Here is a 20,707-nt window from a genome sequence, read left to right as displayed (position 1 = left end):
TTCACGAGGCGATTCAGTCGTTCTCGCTTCTGCTGCTCTCAACCATCAACCACCACCACCCTTTCGCTCGTTCGTAACATGACCTCCGCTCTCTTCTCTACTCGGCTGGCTTTGACTCGAAGTGCAGCCTACCTTGCCTTCATTGCTCTGGACATCGTTCTCTTCGGTTTGCTCGCTGAGTTTTACCCTCTCGTTCGTCGTTTTCCTTGGGTTTTCCTCCTCTTCTCTTGCTTGCTGACCTCCTTCGTTCCACGTCTCCTTCCTATGTACAGGCAAGCTGTGAGTCTCAAATCTCTCTCTCTCTTTTCATCTCTCCTCCCCGCCGCTTCGTTCTCTCGCGGCTGACCTCGTTCCCCCCCCCCCCCCCCCCCCCCCCCCCCCCCCCCCCCCCCCCCCCCCCCCCCCCCCCCCCCCCTCTCCCTCTCCCTCTTCCTCCTCAACTTTAACCTCAGACTCGCATGATGGTTACTACGGAGTCATCATTATCCTATTCGCAGCTCTTTCAGCTTTCTCTCTCATAGTCGTTCCTCTCTTCGTGTAAGTGACGACCTTCGGGTTTCAGTCCTCGCCAAGCTGATCGTCTTCCTCTTCCTTCCCTTGTCTCGCACATAGCTTCGTTCTTCCAGCCTCCCTGAAGAAGCCGTGCGTCGTCAAAGCTCTCTGGTTTGATCTCTGCTGGTTGGTTTTGCTCACTGGATTGTGGCTTGGTGAGTTCACCTATTTCTGTCGAAGATTGAAACGACGCGTCGAGTTGACTCCCTCCCTTTTGTTTCGCTTCAGCTGCTACCGTTTGTTGGACTGTTGTCCATGGGTCCCTCAAAGAGGATTACTGTCCTACCGAAGGATATCAGTACGGGCTTCCCGATGGGTATACTCGTGAGTTCCTCTTTCGACTTCGTGTCTCTTTCCGTTGTTGATCTGGTCTCCTCTTCGATTCACCAGGCGAACAATACTGCTCTCGGCTCGAAGCACTCCTCGCTTTCACTTGGATTGACACTATCTGGATCGGGGCTATCCTTGTGGGAAGCATCGTCTTTGGAGTCGTTCAGGCGAAGAGGGGGAACAGACCTGTTCGTTCTCCGTTTCACTTCTTTTCGCTTCCTCGCCAGCTCACGATCTGACGGTCTCTCTACGTTGGTTGAATAATAGGTCTGGACCAGACCGGTCATAGAGGCTCCTCTCACGAAGCACGAGGCCAGTCGACCCATTGTTCTGGAGGGCTGAGCGTTGTTGCGACGCGTCCGTTTTCCTCATCCTACTCTTCTTTCATGTTTCCCTACTTACGCTACCCACCTATTTTCTCCCCGCTGTATCTATCTATTAATTCTACTTCGCCACCGTACTTCTCTCCTGATCAGCTCCGTCTTCATCGCTCCATAGGACTCCATCCGTCGTCGTCTGGATTTCTTCTTTTCTCGGTCTCTAGATTAGTTTGGTGATCGAGAACTCCTCATATCTACTAGAAGATACTTCCATTTTCTATAATTCGCCTTCTTGTTGTATCTTCGACGTCTATCCCGGAAGAGAACAGGAAGGGGAGCTGGTCTTGCCCGACGCGCCGTCGAGGATTCACTTCTTGAAAGTTGAGTGAAAAGCATCAGAAGTGGTGTTTTTTTTGGATGCTCTAAAGACTCAAAGAAAAGGGAGATCTGAGCATGGAGAAGAAGAATTGACGTCGAGGAGAAGGAGGGAAGGGCAAGGAGGGAGGAGAGCAGAGGAAGGAACGTCGAGCTCCCTTTCCTCTTCCTCTCCCCCTTCTCACCCTCAACCGCGACCCCATCCTTTTTCTTCTCGACCTCTCCCTCTTCCCCATATAGATTCACCCGTCATCTCTCCACGCGTCTGGATCTTCTTCGTCGAGATATCAGGAGCAACAAACCCAGCCATGTCGGACCTCCTCCCTCTCCCTCCTCCCTCGTCCTTCTCGTTCCCTTACGAGACTCCCTACCCGATCCAAACCGAGTTGATGCATCTCGTATATCAAGCTATAGAGGGGAGTAAGATTGCGATCGTGCAGAGTCCAACAGGAACGGTGAGTTTTTTTTCTAGAGAAGGAGGTCGAACGAAGGAAGGAGGTTTGGTGGTGAGCTCGAGCGAAGCTGACGACTCGTCTCTGTGGTTTCTCTCTTCATCTCGTTTCAGGGCAAGAGTCTCTCTCTTCTATGCTCTACTCTCACCTGGCTCAGTATGTATATGAGCGTGCAAGAATCGAAACGAGACGAGCTTAGCTTTTCGTTGACCTTCGATCTCCCTTCCTTCCTCTCCTCTCCCTCCTCCCTTTCTTCAGCCGACAACGCAAGACGAACGACGCTCTCGACCTTGACAGCCTACAAGAAGCAGCTCATCAGTGAATCCGATCCATCTGAACCATCCTGGGTGATGGAGCACATGTTCGAGAAGAAGAGGAGGGAGCTCGAAGATCGAACAAAGGAGCTCGAGAAGCGACTCGAGGAGGTCAGGAAGAAGGAGAAGCAGAGGAGGAGGGAAGCTGCTAGAGTGGGAGGACCTGGGTTCGGAGATGGGAGGGAGAGGAAGAGATTGGTGAGTGTCGGGTGGGTTCTTATCTAGAGAAAGAAGACGCGAACCGACCCCCCTTCTCCGTCTTTTCAGAAACCAACGAACGCGTCGCGACTGGACGACGATGACCAAGACGACTCCTCCTTCCTACCCTTCGACTCTTCAGCATCCTCCTCAACCGATCAAGACGGAGAACGAGACAATATCTCTCCAGCCGTACGAGCTCTCATGAATCAGTTCGCCCAACTACTCTCTTCCCTCATGATTCTCTCCTTCGTCTCACTCCTTCTTCTTCTTCCATCGCAGACTCAACCCTCAAGCACCACCCGATCCCCCGCCTTCCACCCTCACCAAGATCTACATCACCTCTCGAACCCACTCCCAACTCTCTCAACTTCTCTCGGAACTGCTCAAAACGAGCTTCGCCTCTCACGTCCGAGCCGTCGCGTTGGGATCGAGGAAGAACCTCTGTGTGAACGAGGAGGTGAGAAAGGGAGGGGAGACTGGGTTGGACGAGAGGTGCTTGGATCTTCAGAGTGCGAAGGGAGAGAAGAGATGCGAGTTCTTGCCTGGGAAAGAGGAGGGAGGGATGACAGGGGAGAGAGGGAGAGGGTTTGGGGAGAGGGTCTTGGTGAGTTGCGAGGCACGTTTATCTCTTCTCGAACGAGCACGCTGATGATTGGTCGCTTCGATTTGCAGGCCACCGTTCAGGATATCGAGGATCTCGTCGTTCTCGGGAAGGAGATGCACGTCTGCCCTTACTACGGAACGAGGAGTGTCATTCCTCAAGCAGAGGTTAGTTTCTCCTTCGATTTCTCGACTCGCATCTCTGAGCTGATCTCCCCACCTTCTTTCTTGCAGATCGTGACCCTTCCCTACAACCTCGTCCTTCAGAAGTCAGCTCGAGAAGCCCTGGGGATCGATCTCACCGGTCAGGTCCTGGTCATCGACGAGGCCCACAGTTCGTCTCCTCTCGTCTCCCTTCCTCCTCCTCCCTCGACGACAAATGACTTTACTCCCGTTCTGCTCTGCTTTTAGATCTCATCGACACCATCCTCTCAATCCACTCTCAAACTCTCACCCTTCCCTCCCTTCTCCTCGCTCAAACCCAGCTCAAAACCTACCTCCTTCGCTTCAAATCGCGTCTGAAAGGGACGAACGCTCTCTACCTCAAGCAGATGCTTCTGATCCTGAACGGTCTCATCGATCTCTGTACCAAGTGGGGAGAGTCCGCGCAGGGAAACTCGGGGAAGGCTGCTAGTGGAGAGATGATGCTCGTGGGAGAAGTGGTCAAGGGGATGGGACGAGGATTAGATCAGGTCAATCTGCTCGAGGTAGTGAGGTATTTGAAGGAGAGTAGGATAGCTGTGAAGGTGAGTTGCTTTCGTTCGGACGCATATCAGTCTGATACTATCTCTGACTTGCTCCTTCTTCGTCGTCGCAGGTCAGCGGATACTCGGAGAAGCTGCTCGAGGACGAGGAAGCGAAGAGTAAATCTCGTCGTCTCCGCTTCGACTCGCTTCGTGAACTGACCAGCTACCTCTCTTCTCACCAGGACCGCCATCCAAATCCTCTCGACCCTCAACGTCGACTCGTCACTCTTCCATCTCCTCGATGCATCAACTCGAATCCTTCCTCCTCTCCCTTTCGAACGCAGACGCCGACGGTCGAGTCTTAATCAGCTCGACTCCTCCTGCTGCAGGCTCTTCAGACGACAAGAAACCTACCATCACGCTCAAGTATCTCCTTCTCAACCCTACGGATCACTTCAGGGACGTCGTCGAGGAGGTTCGAAGCGTCGTCTTGGCCGGAGGAACGATGGAACCCGTGAGTCGCGTCCTTCGACTCGAACCTCTCTCGTTCTCCTGAGCTCGCCCTCTGCGCTTCTTTCGTTCTTTTAGGTCAGCGACTTTCATCTCCAGCTCTTCCCTCAAGTCGAGTCCTCTCGGTTCTCCAACTTCTCGTGCGGTCATGTCATTCCGAAGGAGAATCTGCAGACGCTCGTTCTGACGAAAGGTCCGAAGGGTCGAGATCTCGAATTCAAGTTCGACAATCGAGGTGACGAGACGCTCGTGAGTTTTCCTCTTCTTCTCAACTCCTCTTCATCTTCTTTTTTTCCATGTACTGACTATGTTGCTTTCTCGGAACAGCTCGACGAGCTCGGGTCCGTCATCTCGAACGCCTGCAACCTCGTTCCGGACGGCATCGTCGTTTTCCTTCCCAGCTACGCTTTCCTGGAGAAGGTCAAGACGAGCTGGGAGAAGTCGGGTCTTCTGGGGAAGCTGGCGTTGAAGAAGAAGGTTCGTCTTCCGTTCGTCTCGTCCGCTCGAGAACGGGCAACTGACGCGTCGACCTTCTTCGTCTCCCTTCGACAGCTCTTCTACGAACCTCAAGCGAGTGGAAGTGTCGAGGCTGTTCTACGAGACTACTCGCTGGCCATGATCGATGTAAGTGTCGCTCTGTTTTGATCGCTCTCGATATCTATTGCTGATCCCTCTCGTCTTTTCGTAGGCCTCCCTCTCTTCGACTGGGTCCGTCGCTCCTCGAAAGTCTGGTGCTCTTCTCTTCGCTGTCGTTGGAGCCAAGCTCTCGGAGGGTATCAACTTCTCTGACAAGTGAGCTGCCTTTCCACCTTCTCATTCGCCCTCGTTCTGACTCTCCCTCGCCTTCTTCTCGGTCAGACTCGCTCGAGCAGTCATCATGGTTCGCCTTCTCTCCTTCGTCGCGTCCTTCCTTCGTCGAGCTGACTTCGGTTTCTTTCTCTGACCCAGGTTGGACTCCCGTTCCCAAATCTCACCTCTCCCGAACTCAAGGAGAGGATGAAATACGTCTCGGACGTTGCTGTGGCTAGCAAGATGGTCGGAGGAGACAAGGCTGGGAGAGAGCGTGAGTTCGAACGTCGACGCTCCTCCTCTTCTTGTCCTTCCGGACGCTGACTTTCCCATGTTTCTTCTCTCAGTCTACATGAACATCTGCATGAAAGCCGTCAATCAGTCGATCGGACGAGCGATTAGACATGCTGGAGATTACGCTGTTCTGTTCGTTTTTCTCTTCCTCGCCGTCGTCTTTTCCTAAACTCACTCTTCACTGACTTTCCCTTTCTTTCCCGCTCAACCGATGATCAGCATCCTCGTAGACAAACGATACGGCCAAGCCTCGATCCGAAACAAGCTCCCGAAATGGATCGGCGAGGATGTGAAGGTGTGCTCGACTTTCGGGGAGGGAGTGAAGAACATCGCGACGTTCTTCAAGGCCAAGAGAGAGGCTGGGATGAGTTGACTAGTGCAGATCTTGATTCGGTGCTCTTTAATGCCCATACGTCTTTCTAACGGGTCTTGCATCATCAGAAAGAGAAATGGGAACCATAAGATCGTGTCGTCGTCGCTCCTCTTCTTCTCTCCCTAGCGCGCCTCTCCCTCCTCTCAAATGCCAGCGAACTCCAAGCGGTTCCCTACAAAGTCCCTAACAAAGAACCTATCGCCCTTCTTCGCCCCATCAACCTCCTCTCCTTCTCGTCCAGCAACGAACCCAGCTCCCTCGAGCGAGGGGGCGCTACAAGCTCCCGGATGGCCTGAGGAAGCGAACTCGGCGAGCTTCGTTCGCAGAGCTGTGAGAGTTGTGTAGGGGAGAACGAAGCAGGGATGACCTCTAGTCTGGGGTCGGAGGACGAGAGTGTCGGGGACGGGTTCGAGGGAGATGTGGATCTGAGAGAGGGAGGGAGAGAGGGCGAATGGGAAGGACGAGAGATGTTGAGCTCGAGACTTTCTGGAAAGGAGAAGTCAAAAGGCGAGAAGACTCACTTGTTGAGACGTGTCGCCGATTCGGAACCATCTGAGTTTACCGACCATGGTATCGGGGACGGGATCGACCTCTGAGAGGGAAGATAAGGGAGGAAGGTAGGGAAGGCAAGAAGAAGAGGGAGAGGGAGGGAAACGAAGGTCAGCTCCGTTCCTCCTTCTATCGTCTCTCGCGACCTTTTGAGCACAGAAGGAAAAGATTAGGCTCACTGAGGCCTAAGATATCACCATAGAACTTGTCTGCGAGCTCTAAAGGATCCTGTCCCTCCCAACCCTGGTGGCCTCTGAAAGGGAGAAGGAGGAAGGAGGAACGACGAACCGAGAAGGGAAAGCGGTCAGCTTGATTCGCTTGCCTGTTTTCGTCTGTTAGAAAAGGAAGGCGAGCTCACACTGTAAGATTGACGTGTTGGAGTGCAGAGATCATGTTCGAAAGGATTGGAAGACGAAGAAGGGTGGGTGTGGTCGTGAGGAGAAAGAGAGAAGGAAGGGTGACTTGAGCTTCGCTCGATTTGGGTCCGGCTCTTCGCTCCGAAAGGCAGTCTATTTTCTTCGCGAAGCGGGCAGAGAGAGAATTTTCAAAGTCTTCCAGGTTGATGATGGGAGAGATGAAAGCTCGGTTAGCAAACGAGCGAGAGGTGTTCACCCATAGTGCGGTACTGTAGGGAAAAGATTGAGGCAGAGAACGGCGACGCGTCGAGCCTGAGCTCCATAGTCCGAATGGCAGCGCCACCGCTCCAGCTTTCACTTCGAAGGCCCATGCATTAATCTTCATATATTCAGGAACTGTTCGAATCCGGACCGCTCAACAGATTGAGAAGGGGGAGCTTGAACGACGCGTCGCTCGAAGGCGCGTCTCTCCTCCTTTCGGACCTCCAAGCTCGTCAGGGGAGAACCTCAAACGCCCAGACGGCTCTTATACTGTCTCATACCCCTGTGGGCACAATGACTGTAACACGGTGATGGCAAGGAGCTGTGAATCGCTGTCGTACCCCGTCAGTTAAAGAGTCGAGTCGACTCGACCCACCTTCCCGAATACATCCGCAGCGTCTCATTCATCTCGGCTTGAAGGTCCTTCTCGGCGCGATAAGAGGGGAGCGGGAGCCGTGAAAGCTGCGATCCGCTTTCTCCCCAACCACATCATCCCTCGCCTCGAGTTTCCTCTCTCCCTCTCTCCTCCTCTACTCCCCTATGATATCGTCAACTTCAGGTACGTTCGATTCTACAGGCGCAAGTGCTGAGCTTAAAGGTACGTTTTTCTCATACATTCTCGGTTCATCGGAGAGACGCGTCGACCTGACTCTCTCTCTCTCTCTTCTTTCTCTTCCCGCACGTAGAATCTCACCTCGTCCTCGAGAAACCCATATCCTCTCCCTCGTCTCTTCATCCCATCACCTTCCCCTCCTCTCCATCACCTCAAAAACCCTCTAACAGAACAACAGCCCCCTCCTTGACCTCCACCCCCTCTTCCTCCGTCCCCCCTCCCCCCTCCGGCTCCCCATCGCCCTCCTCCTCTTCCGCTCGACCCACCAGACCAATTTCTACCACTACCGTCAACACAAAATCTTCCTCTACCACCCACCCAAATCTTCGTTCACCCACTTTTCTCCTCCATCACCACCCTCAAAAAACAGCCCCCGTTCCGATCAGACTCCAAACCTCGTCGTTGATAACCTCCCCCGGCTCTCCCTTCCATGCTCGCTCAGCATCGACGACGTCCTCCTCTGGGTACTACGGAGGAGGAGCAGGAGGAAGAAGACCTTCGATCGGGAGTCGATCGAGTTCGTCGGAGAGTTGTTCGTCGTCCACGTCGAGCAGTTCGAGCGCGTCCAGTTGTTCAACGACGACGCGTTACGGGCTTGGACGAGTTGGTATGGAGAGTATCGGTGGGAAGGGACAAGGGTTGGGGCTTTTGAGGTTGATGGAGTCGGAGGAGGGCGAGTTGTCCTCGTTCCCTGGTGGGAGGGAGACGGAGAACAGTGGGGGTTCAACACCGGGAGGGAGGACGGTTTCAGAGAAGAACTGGGTGGAGATGGGTGTGAACGAGCAGAGTCTGGCTAGGTTGATGAACAGGAGGCCGAAGTCGCAGAGGGCGGGGAGTGGGTGACTTTGAGCGGAGGCGACGAGTGGGACGCGTCGCTGGGTTCTTCCTTGGAACGCGTTTTTGGATCGTTCTCCAGAGTTGCAACCCTAGTGTGAACCTTCTAGTACTCCGTAGTCGCATTGTTTGGGTCTTCTCAGCTAGCTTTACTCGTACCTCAGCAGGGCTTTCTCTTTTTTGGTGGGTCGTGTCGGGTTGAACTTTGCACGCGTCTCTCTCTCTTGCTTCATGCGACCTCCCTCCCCTCCTCCTCTCTGCTTTCAAACTCTTGACTTTCACGTTATATCCCGAAATCTAAGATTTAAGACTTGATGGTTCCTCCCAGAAACGGAGACTTGAGTCAACGGAAGCAAAGAGAGCTTCACGGCTGTCTCGTTTCTGAGCTTCGTTCCCTGCTTCGCTCCTCCAACGCCCATCAACCCATCCGAAGTCGGGAACGACGGAACGTCTCCCCTGCCATGCTCAACAGATCTACCTCTTCCTCTTCGTCCCCTCAACCTCAACAAATCGATTCTCCTCTTCCAGCGGCTTCCAAAGAAGGAGGATGTTGCGGAGGCTGCTCTTCCGCTCCCTCCCCTCCCTCCCCAACCTCGCCCGTCCTCGTCGAATCCAGAACTGCTCTCAAGCCGAAGGAGACGGAAGAGCTCTGTGTGAGAGGAAGCTGCTGTGGGGAAGATTTGTGTGAGGAGGTTGAAGAGGAGGAGGATGGTTGTGAGTGTTGCGAGACGAAGGCAACGAAGGAGGAGGACGAGGAGACATGTCAAGATGCCTGCTGTGAAGACGTCGAGGGAAGCGAAGAGGACGTCCAAGTCGTAGAAGGATGTTGCTCTGGCACTAGCGGGGACTGTGACGAGAAGGAGTTTGACGATGAAGACGATGGTGAGTTGAAGCGAAAGAGAGAAAGGGAGGAGTGAGCTCAGCTGATCCTTCTCTCTCCTCTCACAGACTCCCTCTGCCCATGCTGCGTCAAGGTCGTTCTCGAGCACGCTGGATCTATCGGAATGAGTCTCCCCGGTGAGCCCACCACAACGATCTCGTTCTCGTTCCGTAGAGAGAGAGCTGACCTTCGCTTCCTCTCCTTTGACCTCACCCAGACGCCTCCGCCAAACTCCTCCTCCCTTCCACCACCTCGAACAACCCTTTCCCTCCCAACCCCAACTCTCCCAACCCTCTCGAACGACTCCTCGGACGGATGAGGAAGTGCTGCAGGGTCCTCGAGACTCTCTGCAAGGGACTGGATTGCTGCTTCGTCCCGGAGAACAGGACCCGTCGTTCAGTCGCTCCTCCCGTCGTCTCGACTTGCAAGCAGGTCGACGACGAACCACCCAGGACTCAAGCCGATGCCTCCCGACCCTCACGGTTCGGTACTCAACCCCTCACCCTCGAGATCAACGGAATGGATTGCATCGACTGCCTTCCCAAAGTCAATCGAGCTCTCTCCCGTCTTCCCTCCGTCAACCCCGTCGATCTCGACTACCTCTCAGGACTTTCGACGCTCGTCTACGATCAGGAGTTCATCACTCCAGAAGCCATCGCCCGATACGTGGCTAGAGCAACAGGATTCGACGTCAAAGCCGTAGGACGAGGAAACGAAGGAGGACGATCTCGAATCACCCTTCCTCTCAAGTTCAACCGCGTTCCTCCACCGGAGGTCCTCGAGAAGTTCGATGCTCGTCACAGATCGGAACTAGGAGGATTTTACGAACTCTCTTTCGACTCCCAAGGAGAGAAGGCTCGTCAGCCTCGGGACGTCGTCGCTGAACTCGAACCATTCGGACCCGAGCTTCTCCCCGTCGCTGGTCTCGAAGGGGCCAAGGATCGAGTCGCTCAGGATCTTCGTCGGATAGGTCTTCGGACCCTTGCCGCTTCAACTCTCAGCATCCCAGTCCTCGTCGTCGCCTGGGCTTCCCTTCCACCTCGTCCTCTCGTCTACGGAATCGCTTCGGTCGCCCTCACGACTCTCGTTCAAATCGTCGGCTTCCCCATCATCTCCGGTTCCCTTCGGTCCATCATCTTCCTACGCGAGGTCGACATGGGCGTCCTCGTCTGCCTCTCCAGCATCACGGCCTATATCTTCTCCCTCGTCGCGTTCGGATTCGAGGTTGCAGGGAAACCCTTCACGGATCCTTTCTTCGAGACCGTTGCTCTCCTCACCTCCCTCATCTACATCGGACGACTGGTTCAGGCTGCAACTCGAAGGTCGGCGAGCTCGGCGATTCGAGCTCTTCAGCAACTGCAGTCGTCGGAAGTCGTTCTGGTCGAGCAGGTCGGGAAGGAGAGGGTCGAGAAGGAGTTGGATTCTCGGTGAGTCTTCTGCTCTCTCTTTCTCCCTTCTTGCTCAGCCTCCTCTGATTTTGAGCTTTCTCTGATTTTTTAGTCTCCTCCACTACGGCGACATTCTTCGAATCCGAGCCGACTCTCGCATTCCAACCGACGGAATCGTCGTCTCCGGATCAGGAGAAGTCGACGAATCCTCAGCGACTGGCGAGTCTCTCCCCTCCCTCAAGCAGGTCGGATCCGCCGTCCTCGCCGGAACCCTCAACCTCAACGGATCGCTCGACATTCAAATCACTCAGCTCGTCCACGAGAACTCGCTCGCCAGAGTGAGGGGACTCGTTCGTCAAGCTCAGTCGTCGAGGTCGAGGTTTCAAGACGGAGCAGATCGATTTGCAGCTCTCATCCTCCCCATCGCTGCTGCTTCAGCCGTTATCTCGTTCGTCGTATGGATCCTCGTCAACCGATTCGGAAAGGGAATGTCAACCTCCTCCTCAGCCGTCGACGCTCTCACCTACGCTCTCAGCATCCTCATCATCTCCTGCCCGTGTGCGATCGGTCTCGCTGTGAGTCATCCCTCTGCTCAGTATTCAACGCGATTCTGAATTGCTGACCCTCTCTGTCGCTTTTCTTCGCTTTGAATCCAGGTGCCTCTCGTCGTCGCGTCGAGCCAGAGAGCTGGTCTTCGAGAAGGAGTCCTCTTCCGTTCCTCGGAGGCTCTTCAGGTCGCTCACTCGACGGACACCGTGGCCTTTGACAAGACTGGGACCCTCTCCCAAGGAGTCTTCTCCGTCGAGCGAACGGAGGTCCTTTTCATTGGAGTCGAACGAATCATCCTCCCTCTTGTCTCCTCCAACACCCATCCCATCTCCAAAGCCGTCCTCGCTCTCCTCTCCACCGCCCTCGCCACTTCCCCACCTCCTCCTCCCACGCTTGAAGATGTCGTCTCACTACCAGGAATGGGGATCAAAGCCACCTTCCGCTCCTACCCTCTCCTCGCCGGATCCCCCTCCTTCACCTCGACCTCCCACCTCCCTCTCATCAAAGACCTCGCCTCCTTAGGTCTCACCCTCTTCACCGTCACTCTAGGAGGAGAACTCGTCGCAGCCGTCGGACTCGCAGACGTCGCTCGTCCGGAATCAGCAGCTCTCGTCGCCGATCTCGTCGCTCGAGGGAAGAAGGTCGTCGTTCTGTCGGGAGACAATCCAGGAGCCGTCGAACGATTCGCCAGGTCGATCAACCTTCCCCTCGAGGACGTTCGAGCTTCCTGCTCTCCAAAGGACAAGGCTACCTTCATCTCGGAGCTCCAAACCCAAGGCCATCGAGTCGCTTTCGTCGGAGATGGAACGAACGACGGACCCGCCCTTGCTCAAGCCAACCTCGCAATCTCCGTCGGATCTGGATCGGAAGTCGCTGTTGCTGCTTCGGGAGTGGTTCTCCTCGGGAAGAAGGACTTGAGAAGGAGTGTTTTAGCTGTTCTGGATCTCGCTTCTCATGCTAGACAGCACATGATCGCGTCGCTCGTTTGGTGCTTCGTTTATTTTGCTTTCGCTTTGCTTTTGACGAGTGGAGCGTTTGTGAAGTGGAGGATTGAGCCTCAGTGGGCTGGGTTGGGGGAGCTGGTTAGTGTTTTACCTGTCGTTTTGATCGGACTGGGGCTGGATGCGAGGTGGAGGTGGAGGAAGGGAGGGGGGAAGTGAAGGGGGGAGAGAGTTCGACGCGTCTCTTTCTTGAACTTTTGATCGATCTTCAGTCCTCTTGCAGATAAAGCTAGATCTCGTTATATCGCTTTGATGTAGATTAACCTCTCGAACTCATCGATCCAGGTCGTATTTGCTACTACTGCGTCGCTCCCTGCTTGCCGTCCTCCCCGACGTTCCTCCTTTCCTGAGCATCACCACTGCTGTTCGAGCCCACAGGAGCTGATGAAGAGGGAGCAGAAGCGTGATGGTGCTTTGCGAGCCTGGAAGATGTTGATGCCTTGGATCAGCAACAAGCAGAGTCCCAGAAAGGGAAGCGACGACGCGACAGCGGAAGTTGAAACTCACCAAGCTTCACCAGCTTCGTCGACGAACTTGTTGATCTCCTCTCTCAGAACTTCTCCGAGCTCATGGATGTTCTTAGCAGAGTCGAGACGTCGGGGAGGAGGATCAGCTACAGTCAAGAAAGGAGAAATGTGAGAGAAAGGAACGACGCACCTCGCAGATCTCCTTGATCTGTAGGCCAACTCGGTGGAAATCAGCGCTGCCTTGGAAGTGAGAAGGTGAGGTTTGGGCTGGGTTGGTGTTGACTGAAGACATCTCGAGGTGTTGAAGGGGAGGAGGGTTGTGGTGGTTGAAGGGAAGGTCGAAGAAGTCGAGCGGAGGACGAGAACGAAGCTGGACCTTCCGGTTCTGTTCTCGGCCTTCGTTTCTCTGGTGACGTCTCAACTACTTTGATTTCGGCAGAGACGCAGGAAATCTTGAGTCTTCTTTCCAGGGGGTTGAAGCCGAGGAGCGAGCTGCAGCCGCGAGGACGCGACGTGTTTGGTGATCGCGTCCGCCTCGCCTGCTTCCCCCTCCAACTCCCTCGAAGCGGGAAGGGAAAACATTTTCTCTACGGTACCACACCAGGCGAAGTCATTTCACATGGGTCTACGAGCGGACTTCATCAGTGGAAGAAGGAGAGGCGACGGCGGGGGTAGCCGGCGATGAAGGCTCGTGCTTCTTCCTCTTCCTCCTCTGCTTCGTCCTTTTCCTGCGAGAAGACTCGAGGACGAGAATCTTCTCCTCACCTGGATATAGACATCTCGGAAGCAAAGCCCTCCCTCAATTTTTCTCCCTCGGTCTGTTTGACCTCTTTCTTCTCTCTCTCCGAGCTGGCCGTCTTCAAACTCCCCCTTCTCTGCTCTCTTTCACGTTCTGCCTTTCGTTCTTCGAGCTGCTATTGCTCAACGAAAAAACTTTCATCGAGCGAGACCGCCTTCTACCGAACCCTCCGAGGACTCTGAAGATTTTATCCTTCGGAGTTTGAGGCGGCCTATGGAACGCTTGGCCGCAGGCGAGGGCTGGGGAAGAGGGCGAGGGCGAGGGCGAGGCGAAGGAAAAGCAGCCTTCTAGATTGGTTCTTGCCTCTCAACCACGACCTCTCCTCTCCCCCTTCGCTCTTCCCTTTCTCTTCCCTCTCTCTCGTTCCAGGTTGGACGATATGGCTGTCTCTACTCCCAAGGTGTCCTCGAAGGCTGGTGCTGAGAAGGTCCAGTACTCTGGCCACGGTTCCTCGACTGGAAACAAGGTCGAAGCTCACGTCGCTGGTCAACCCTTCAACGTGCCTCAGTTCACGGTCAAGCAGTGAGTCTACAATCGTTTCTCTTCTGTTGGGAAGCATGTGTTTACGGATGAGAGGAGGGGGAAGGAAAGAGGGAATCGGAGGGAAGGAACTTGTTTGGTCTCCCCTGGAAATCTCGAACGAGAAGACGCGGGAGGAGACGGCGAGCTGGCACAGAGAAGAGTCGCTATCTTCCTCTCAGATGGAAGATCGGCTCGTCGGCATGCAGCGGAGGTTGATTCATATGCTCTCGTGTCTACAACGACGTTTGAAGCGAAAGAATCGAAGCTGACCTCGTTCCTTGATCGCTCTCCGTCTCCTTCCTCCCCAACAGATTGCTCGATGCTGTTCCGTGAGCCTCGATTGGCTTTCTCTTCTCTCCCTTCCTTCTCTTTTTCTCGTGCTGAACTCGTCGATTCTTGATCTTCCCTCCTCTCAGCGCTCACTGCTTCAAGCGATCAGCCCTCAAGTCTACTCGATACGTCGTTCAGGACCTCTTGATCTTTGGAGCCATGGCCAAGCTCGCCTGGCACATCCCCGATTTCCTCACCTTCCTGTGAGTTCAGTCCTCTCCCTATCCTCTCCCTACACCTCGTCTTGCTGCTGGGTCTCTCATCAACCCCCTCAAGTAGAGCTCTATCACTTTTCACTGACACTTTCCCCTTCGTCGTTCGATTTCCAACCCAGCGATCTTCCTTACTGGCCCAACTTCCTCCTCAAGGCTACCCTCTGGAACGTCTACTGGTTCTCCGCTGGTTGCGTCGGAATGGGTCTCTGGGTTCTTGCTCACGAGTGCGGTCACGGAGCTTTCTCTGAGAACAAGGTGAGTCTCTCTTTTTTCCGTCGGAGAAGAAGGACCGAGCTGTCCTTCGAACACGGCTCACCTTCCTCCCTCGATCCCTTCCCTCGCAGCGATACAACGACTTCATCGGATGGGTTCTTCACTCGATCTGGATGGTCCCTTACCACTCGTGGAGGATTTCGCACGGACGACATCACGCTGCCTGTGGACACGCTACTCGAGATGAGGTCTTCGTCGCTCGAACCAGGAGCGAGCTCAAGTACCCCAAGTTCGATCCCTCGAAGGAGGATCTTCTCGGTCTTGAGTGCGTCTCTCTCTCTCCTCCGAACTAGCTCGAGGTTGAAGCTTACCTTTTCTTCCCTTTCTCTGCTCGACAGGGTCACCGAGGAGAGGCAGAAGGAGATGCACTCTGCGATCTCTGAGGCTGTCAGCGACATGCCCATCGTCGTTCTCGCTCGATTGGTTGCTCACCAGGTTCGTTCTACTCACTCCACTCCTCTCCTCAATCGAGTTCTTACTGATCGTTTCTTCTCTCTTCCGTTCTCGATTCAGATCTTCGGACTTCCCCTCTACTTGATCTTGAACGCGTCCGGTCAGAAGCACTACGCGAAGCACGTCGACCACTACCTGCCCAGCTCTCCTATCTTCAAGTCTCGAGACTTCTGGGACATCATCTGGTCCGACATTGGAATCGCTTCCGTCATTGGAACCATGGTCTACTGGGCGAACGTTCGAAGCTGGCAGGAGATGGTTTCGATGGTTCGTCGTCTCTGTTTCGTCTTCGTCTCGTTGTCGCTTCTTCCTCTCGATGTACTGATGGCATTTATCCTTTATTCTTTTACAGTGGATGATCCCTTACATGCACGTCAACGCGTGAGTTCGGAGAGTTCGGAACGCACGAGGCGAAGAAGTCGAACCGCGTTGCTAACTTTCCCTCCTTCTTCCTTCCCCTTAGCTGGCTCGTCCTCATCACCTTCCTTCAGCACACCGATCCTATCGTTCGTGAGTAGACATTCTTCCTTGCTCATCCCCCTTCCTTCGTCTCGAGAGGCTGCCAGACAATTCGACGCTGATCCCTCACCCTTCTCCCTTCTTCGACTTCTTCTCTTTCTCTCAGCTCACTACGTGAGTTCTCTTCCCTCTCTTTCTCCTCGAAATCTTCCTGAGTAATGATACTGACTCCTTTCCTTCCTCCTCTTTTCACTCTAGTCGGCTGAGAGCTGGACTTTCCCCCGAGGAGCCCTCACCACCATCGACCGAAACATTCTCTGGTTTGTCGGCGTGAGTACCTTCCCAGCTTTTTTCAGCTCTGTTCTCTTTCAAGACGAAATCTGTACTGACCTCCCTGTCTTCCTCCCGATCTTTGCAGCCATGGCTCATGTGAGTCTTCTTTCCTTTCACGACGACTCCTCGTTCTCGAGCTGACCTCGCTCTTTCCCTCCTCCTCTTCTTCAGGCACGGAATCTCGGAGACCCACGTCGCTCACCACATCTCTTCCAAGATCCCTCACTGTGAGCAGAGCAACGAAAACCTTGTTGATCTCTCAATCGAGAACGATTCGTCGCTGACCTCTCTCGCTCTTCTTCCTTCTCCTCTTTCAGACAACGCTTGGGAGGCTACCGAGCACCTCAAGATCTTCCTCGGAGAGCACTACGTCTGGTCCAACGAGAACTGCTACTACTCGCTTTGGAAAAACTTCAGGGAGTGCCAGGTACGTTTCAAAAAATCGCTTCGAGAACGACGAGGGTTGAAACTCGATGAACTGACGCGTTCTTCCCTTCCTTTCGTCCCTGCTGCAGTTCGTCGAGGACATCGGACACACCCGTTTCTACAAGAACAAGTCTGGAGTCGGAAAGACCTACCCCGTCTTCCAGAAGGAGGTCGTCTCCGATTCGGGAGTCGATCTCGAGGAGCCCGTCGCTGAGTTCTACCCTCAGGCCAAGGACGAGTAAACCTCCTCCTCGCCTTCCTCTCCTTTGCATTGTCCTTCCTTTCTTTCCTTCCTTTCTCTAGAGCTCGGTTACTTTATCGTTTCGGTTCTCCCGTACATAGATTAGAGAGGTTGGAAAGGTTGGGTTGTCGGCGCGTCGATGTTTCTCTCGTTGGGTTTCTCCTTTGCATTCCGTTTTCCTTTCAGTTGTCGCTTTTTCACTCTTTTATGCACCTACACTCCTCTTGAGACTTGCGTCGGTGTTGGGGATTAGGGGAGGGGAAGAGGCGAAAGAAAGTCGGTGGGCATTGAGCCAACGGTTTGAGCTTCGAACCGAGCGTCTCTCCTCTCCCATGGCCGACAGCGTGCGCACAAAGAGGTCACTTGTCTTCATCTGAGCAGCCGGTCTTCCCAACCACACTGACGAGGCGATCAAGCCACGATTCGAAGGACGGATGGGAGGCGACGGAAGGGAGCATTGGAACTACTGTAAAGCGAAGGCCAAAACGGAAGGAAGGAAGTCTTTTCCGATACATATTTTCGATACTTTAACTGGTGATCGATGTTCACTGGTTCTCTGCAACGGGAAAACTCTCCTCCTCTCCGTCCCGCCTTGCTTCTAGAGTGACAGAGTCTCGTTGTAGCGACGTGAGACGGTCGGCCTCGTTGTTGAGGACTTTCCTCTCTTCCTTCCTTGTAGATTGGTTCAGTCCTATACCTGTTCCACCTCTGTGCCGAATCCGCACCTCGCCTTGTGATCCTCATCCCCATCTCCCTCTCTTCGACGCGTCGTTTCTCGCCTCTCTCTCTTGAGATCTCGACTTCTCTCCCCTTCAATCGTTATCAGGGCTCTCGAGCAGGGACGCTGCTCATTTATGAAGGCTTGGTCACTTCCGGTAGTTTAGTTTCGATCTGTTTTGGGTCTGTCTCGGCTGTCCGATTTTTTTTCGACTCCTTCTCGCCTCGTCTCACTGCTCGACTCGGTGCTCAAGGCTCACCTAAGTTGTACTCTACAAAGATGAGAAAGGAGAGGATTCGATAAGCATGGATGTGGGACGCAGGATGTAAGTTGAAGGAGGGGAAGCTCAAGCTCAGCGAGGAGCTCGACTTGGGGAAGGCCGGGAAGGGTGTAGAAAGGAGGGTTGAATTCGTGCAGGAGGGTTGATTTCTTGCATAGCTCGAGAACGCTGAATTTTTGGACTCCAATCGAATACGCATGGTATCTCAGTCTTTTCGACTGGATGCGAATAGATCCAGGCGCGGTTTCAGCTTGTGGAAGGAGGAAGATCTGACCGCGACGCGACGGTTGATTTCGTGCGAGGTGGGTTGAATCGTGCAAAAGGTTTTCGAGATCAACGAAGAGAGTTTTCGTGGCTTCATTCTTGTACAACGAGCTGATTTGGAGGTCACGGTGTAATCTGTGCGCATCTGTGAGAGGGTTGAAACGAAGTCAAGACGCGTCGCGTCTCTTTTTTTCTAATCTCTCTTTCATCTTCCCCTTCTCCTGCACTCCATCGCTACTTAGACTCTCTCTGATTTAGCTACTATTGGTGAGGTCATAACACACGCCGATAGGTACGCTTAATCCACGTCTCGCTTATCATTTAGAGGTCCTGACGCGTCTTCTTTTCTGCTTCTCTCTCCATTCTGCTGTCTCCATCTCATTCCCGACTCCCGCTAGCTTAGACACCGAGACACCAACGGATCCTTCATTTTATCACCCCTTTCCTCCTCTCTTTCTCCCTCACTCGCTTTGCTCTCGTTTATCTTCTCGACTCCTGCGCCCTCGACTGCATTTCGATCTCATTCGTTCCAGCTTCTTCCTTACTTCTGTGCTCGCTCCTCATTCATTATGTCTTGTCATATCTACTTCTCGCAGTCTCGGCCCGCTCTCTCTCTGGTTTCAAGCCCGATGCTTGGTAGTGCTTTGACTTCAAATGAGATCGCGACTGGCCGCTGAGTCGTCTCGCTTTTGCTGAACTCTTACAGCTTCAAGACAGGCTGAAGGACGAGCGACGTCTCTGTTCGTCTAGCTTCTTCGATCGATCTGTTGAGTGACGGTTTGGGTTGGGTAAAGAGAGTCGTTTCGTTAGAAAAGACTCCCAGGCGCGAAGCACGAGCAAACACGAAAGGATGAACGCTCACCCAAAGACCAGAGGCACCGCGTTCCTCCTGGAGAGGGATGCTCAACCCAACCTAGCCGATGGGACCTCTGACGAGGTTTCCAAAGGCTCGACGGAAAGCTCGAAAGCTCGGATGTAGAGTTCGAAGGCGAGAGACTTCCATCTTCCGGCGATGCGAACGAGTTCGACGGGTCTTCCTTCCGAGAGGTAGAAGGTAGCTCCTCCTATTCGTAGAGAGTGACCGAAGGTGATGTTGATGCCTGCTGCGATGAGGATTCCGTTGACTCTCTTGAGGAATGAGGATCGGGTGACCGGACGAACGACTCCATCCTTCGACCAGGAGAAGAGAGGGACGTCGACGTCGACTCCTCCGACGAGCTGCTGGAGGTGGTTGACGGCTTGCATCGGGCAGAGGTCCTCCTGTTGGGTGATGAAGACGTCCTGGGTTCCTCCTCCTACGGCGAGGGTCTTTGCTCTTCGAAGGCGAAGGATTCCGTATCCCGTTCCCTCTCGATCCCGTCCGATCTCGTAGTCTCGACGGCGAAGACCTTCCTCCTCGACGAACGAATCCTTCTTCTTGGTTGTGAGCTCTCCTAGTCGCATCATTCCGAAGAAACCACAGAGGAGGATCGCCCAAACCGCCGAGTCGAACTGGGACGTGAGATCGAGCTGGAGTTTGATTGCTCGTAAGTTGTTGATCGTCATCGGAGGTCGAGGAGGTCGTTTCCTCGTCGGCATGATCCTGGCGAGACCTTTGAGCGTGAACTTGACTTCCTCGAGCTGCTGGGGAAGGAGAGGACGAGGGAAGCCTTGGACGACGTGCCAGGTCGAGACCGCCGAGAGGTACTTGAGGACTGTGTCGGTTCCGATGGTTCCGATGGTTCGAAGCGACGACCTTCGACGAACTCTTGATGGATCTTCTCCGGATCGGTGGCGGCCCAAAGGACGAACGACTGGAGGATGGCGAAGGAGGAGGGGAGGCGACGGTGTTCTTCGACGCTGAAGAGGTCGCAGAAGAGGTGGTACTTCCGAAGGGCTGATCCGTAGTTGGTTTGGACAGCGAGAGAGTTGTTGGCTCCGAGCTCCCGTAGGTAGGCGAAGAGAGGGTCCCTGGTGAGGAAGGAGCTCGGAGGAGGGTTGGGACCGAACCAGAGGCGAACGCGGTCGTTGGCAGCGCAGTCTGGACGGTAGATGGAGGGGAGGAGGTGAAGAGGGGGAGGAAGTGGTGGAGGTTGGTGAGCTCGAGCAGCCTGTGCGATGGCTTCGATGGCGACGAGTTGAGCGAATTCGAGAGGAAGGTGATCCGCCATCATTACAATGGGATGAGCGATCCAACGAGGTACGACGGGAGCTCGATTTCGATCCGACGAGTGACGTGAGGGTTGTCGAGGAGGAATCTGGGGACGTCGTTTCTTGAGAGAGCGTCGGAGATGTTGTAGATCCCAGGGACGTGCTCGGCTGCGAGGCTGAGCCCTCGAGAGGCGAGAATCGAGTACAGGTGTGAAAAGAGTGGTATCCTTAAGAAGGTGAAGGTGAAGAGTAGAGGGTAGATGATAATGATAGTAGGGGTTGTATGGAAAGAAGAGGTTGAGGGAAAGAAGGAGGCGACGTAAAAGGAGCTGGTCGCTCTCAGAGACTTGGGAATCGACCAGGCTGCCTCGTTCCTCGCCCGCAGGTCGATACCAGGCGAAACTTTAAGTTGCGACTGCCACTCCAACATAGGCATCTTGCACCGCCCTGACTTTTCAGTAAAAACAGAGCCAAGTTGATGACTACCCTCGAGGGTGTTTTTAAGGAGGGGGCGAAGCCCCTTCCTTCAAAACTAAGGGCTCGAATAGAGGTGGGGGGAGGGGGGGGGGG

The 20,707-nt window shown here is 54.3% G+C and overlaps 6 protein-coding genes across 6 annotated transcripts; 4 read left to right on the top strand and 2 right to left on the bottom strand.

The window, feature by feature from the left end:
* The first annotated feature begins 4 nt into the window (after positions 1-4).
* Positions 5-1,376, top strand: BDY24DRAFT_400979 (uncharacterized protein). The gene is made up of 7 exons (XM_076642025.1): positions 5-192; positions 273-279; positions 453-537; positions 613-707; positions 781-876; positions 943-1,070; positions 1,150-1,376. The coding sequence occupies exons 1-7, from the start codon at positions 79-81 to the stop codon at positions 1,222-1,224; spliced, it is 600 nt and encodes a 199-aa protein (XP_076493328.1). The 5' UTR covers positions 5-78; the 3' UTR covers positions 1,225-1,376.
* A 509-nt stretch (positions 1,377-1,885) lies between these two features.
* Positions 1,886-5,796, top strand: CHL1 (DNA helicase; the record flags this gene model as incomplete). Its single annotated transcript, XM_076643833.1, has 18 exons — positions 1,886-2,032; positions 2,143-2,185; positions 2,288-2,541; positions 2,611-2,753; positions 2,824-3,148; positions 3,217-3,312; positions 3,379-3,478; positions 3,556-3,890; positions 3,962-4,007; positions 4,073-4,344; positions 4,419-4,589; positions 4,668-4,817; positions 4,893-4,964; positions 5,029-5,132; positions 5,199-5,220; positions 5,289-5,403; positions 5,477-5,555; positions 5,643-5,796. The coding sequence occupies 18 exons, from the start codon at positions 1,886-1,888 to the stop codon at positions 5,794-5,796; spliced, it is 2,628 nt and encodes an 875-aa protein (XP_076493327.1).
* Positions 5,797-5,939: 143 nt separating this feature from the next.
* BDY24DRAFT_418283 (uncharacterized protein) lies at positions 5,940-6,738 on the bottom strand (the record flags this gene model as incomplete). Its single annotated transcript, XM_076643832.1, has 4 exons — positions 5,940-6,221; positions 6,318-6,388; positions 6,525-6,598; positions 6,704-6,738. 4 exons carry the CDS (start codon positions 6,736-6,738, stop codon positions 5,940-5,942), a joined length of 462 nt encoding a protein of 153 aa, XP_076493326.1.
* A 2,086-nt stretch (positions 6,739-8,824) lies between these two features.
* Positions 8,825-12,402, top strand: PCA1 (cation-transporting P-type ATPase PCA1). The gene is made up of 5 exons (XM_076642024.1): positions 8,825-9,291; positions 9,358-9,426; positions 9,507-10,716; positions 10,790-11,252; positions 11,334-12,402. Exons 1-5 carry the CDS (start codon positions 8,871-8,873, stop codon positions 12,384-12,386), a joined length of 3,216 nt encoding a protein of 1,071 aa, XP_076493325.1. The 5' UTR covers positions 8,825-8,870; the 3' UTR covers positions 12,387-12,402.
* A 1,301-nt stretch (positions 12,403-13,703) lies between these two features.
* On the top strand, positions 13,704-16,969 carry BDY24DRAFT_400967 (putative delta-12 fatty acid desaturase). Its single transcript, XM_076642023.1, has 12 exons — positions 13,704-14,015; positions 14,432-14,548; positions 14,680-14,815; positions 14,905-15,098; positions 15,172-15,268; positions 15,347-15,553; positions 15,639-15,667; positions 15,750-15,792; positions 16,004-16,065; positions 16,250-16,305; positions 16,396-16,505; positions 16,594-16,969. Exons 1-12 carry the CDS (start codon positions 13,873-13,875, stop codon positions 16,744-16,746), a joined length of 1,347 nt encoding a protein of 448 aa, XP_076493324.1. The 5' UTR covers positions 13,704-13,872; the 3' UTR covers positions 16,747-16,969.
* A 1,941-nt stretch (positions 16,970-18,910) lies between these two features.
* On the bottom strand, positions 18,911-20,157 carry BDY24DRAFT_355220 (uncharacterized protein; the record flags this gene model as incomplete). The annotated part of the gene is made up of 2 exons (XM_076637777.1): positions 18,911-19,742; positions 19,799-20,157. The coding sequence occupies 2 exons, from the start codon at positions 20,155-20,157 to the stop codon at positions 18,911-18,913; spliced, it is 1,191 nt and encodes a 396-aa protein (XP_076493323.1).
* Positions 20,158-20,707: the final 550 nt, after the last annotated feature.

This window comes from Mrakia frigida, assembly GCF_051309035.1.
Source record: "Mrakia frigida strain ATCC 22029 unplaced genomic scaffold BDY24scaffold_36, whole genome shotgun sequence".
In the NCBI taxonomy this organism is placed as follows: domain Eukaryota; kingdom Fungi; phylum Basidiomycota; class Tremellomycetes; order Cystofilobasidiales; family Mrakiaceae; genus Mrakia; species Mrakia frigida.
The sequence above is the reverse complement of the archived record's forward strand: the minus strand, read 5'-3'. Positions and strand labels throughout refer to the sequence as shown.

Excerpts from the sequence above, each read along its gene's own strand:
- BDY24DRAFT_400979 (XM_076642025.1), top strand. The coding sequence starts at position 79 with ATGACCTCCGCTCTCTTCTCTACTCGGCTGGCTTTGACTCGAAGTGCA. Across the intron at positions 538-612 it reads ATAGTCGTTCCTCTCTTCGT|CTTCGTTCTTCCAGCCTCCC; the intron begins GTAAGTGACGAC and ends TCTCGCACATAG. Across the intron at positions 877-942 it reads GCTTCCCGATGGGTATACTC|GCGAACAATACTGCTCTCGG; the intron begins GTGAGTTCCTCT and ends TCGATTCACCAG.
- PCA1 (XM_076642024.1), top strand. The coding sequence starts at position 8,871 with ATGCTCAACAGATCTACCTCTTCCTCTTCGTCCCCTCAACCTCAACAA. Across the intron at positions 9,292-9,357 it reads GTTTGACGATGAAGACGATG|ACTCCCTCTGCCCATGCTGC; the intron begins GTGAGTTGAAGC and ends CTCCTCTCACAG. Across the intron at positions 10,717-10,789 it reads GAGAAGGAGTTGGATTCTCG|TCTCCTCCACTACGGCGACA; the intron begins GTGAGTCTTCTG and ends CTGATTTTTTAG.
- BDY24DRAFT_400967 (XM_076642023.1), top strand. The coding sequence starts at position 13,873 with ATGGCTGTCTCTACTCCCAAGGTGTCCTCGAAGGCTGGTGCTGAGAAG. Across the intron at positions 14,016-14,431 it reads CCTCAGTTCACGGTCAAGCA|CGCTCACTGCTTCAAGCGAT; the intron begins GTGAGTCTACAA and ends CCCTCCTCTCAG. Across the intron at positions 16,506-16,593 it reads AAAACTTCAGGGAGTGCCAG|TTCGTCGAGGACATCGGACA; the intron begins GTACGTTTCAAA and ends TCCCTGCTGCAG.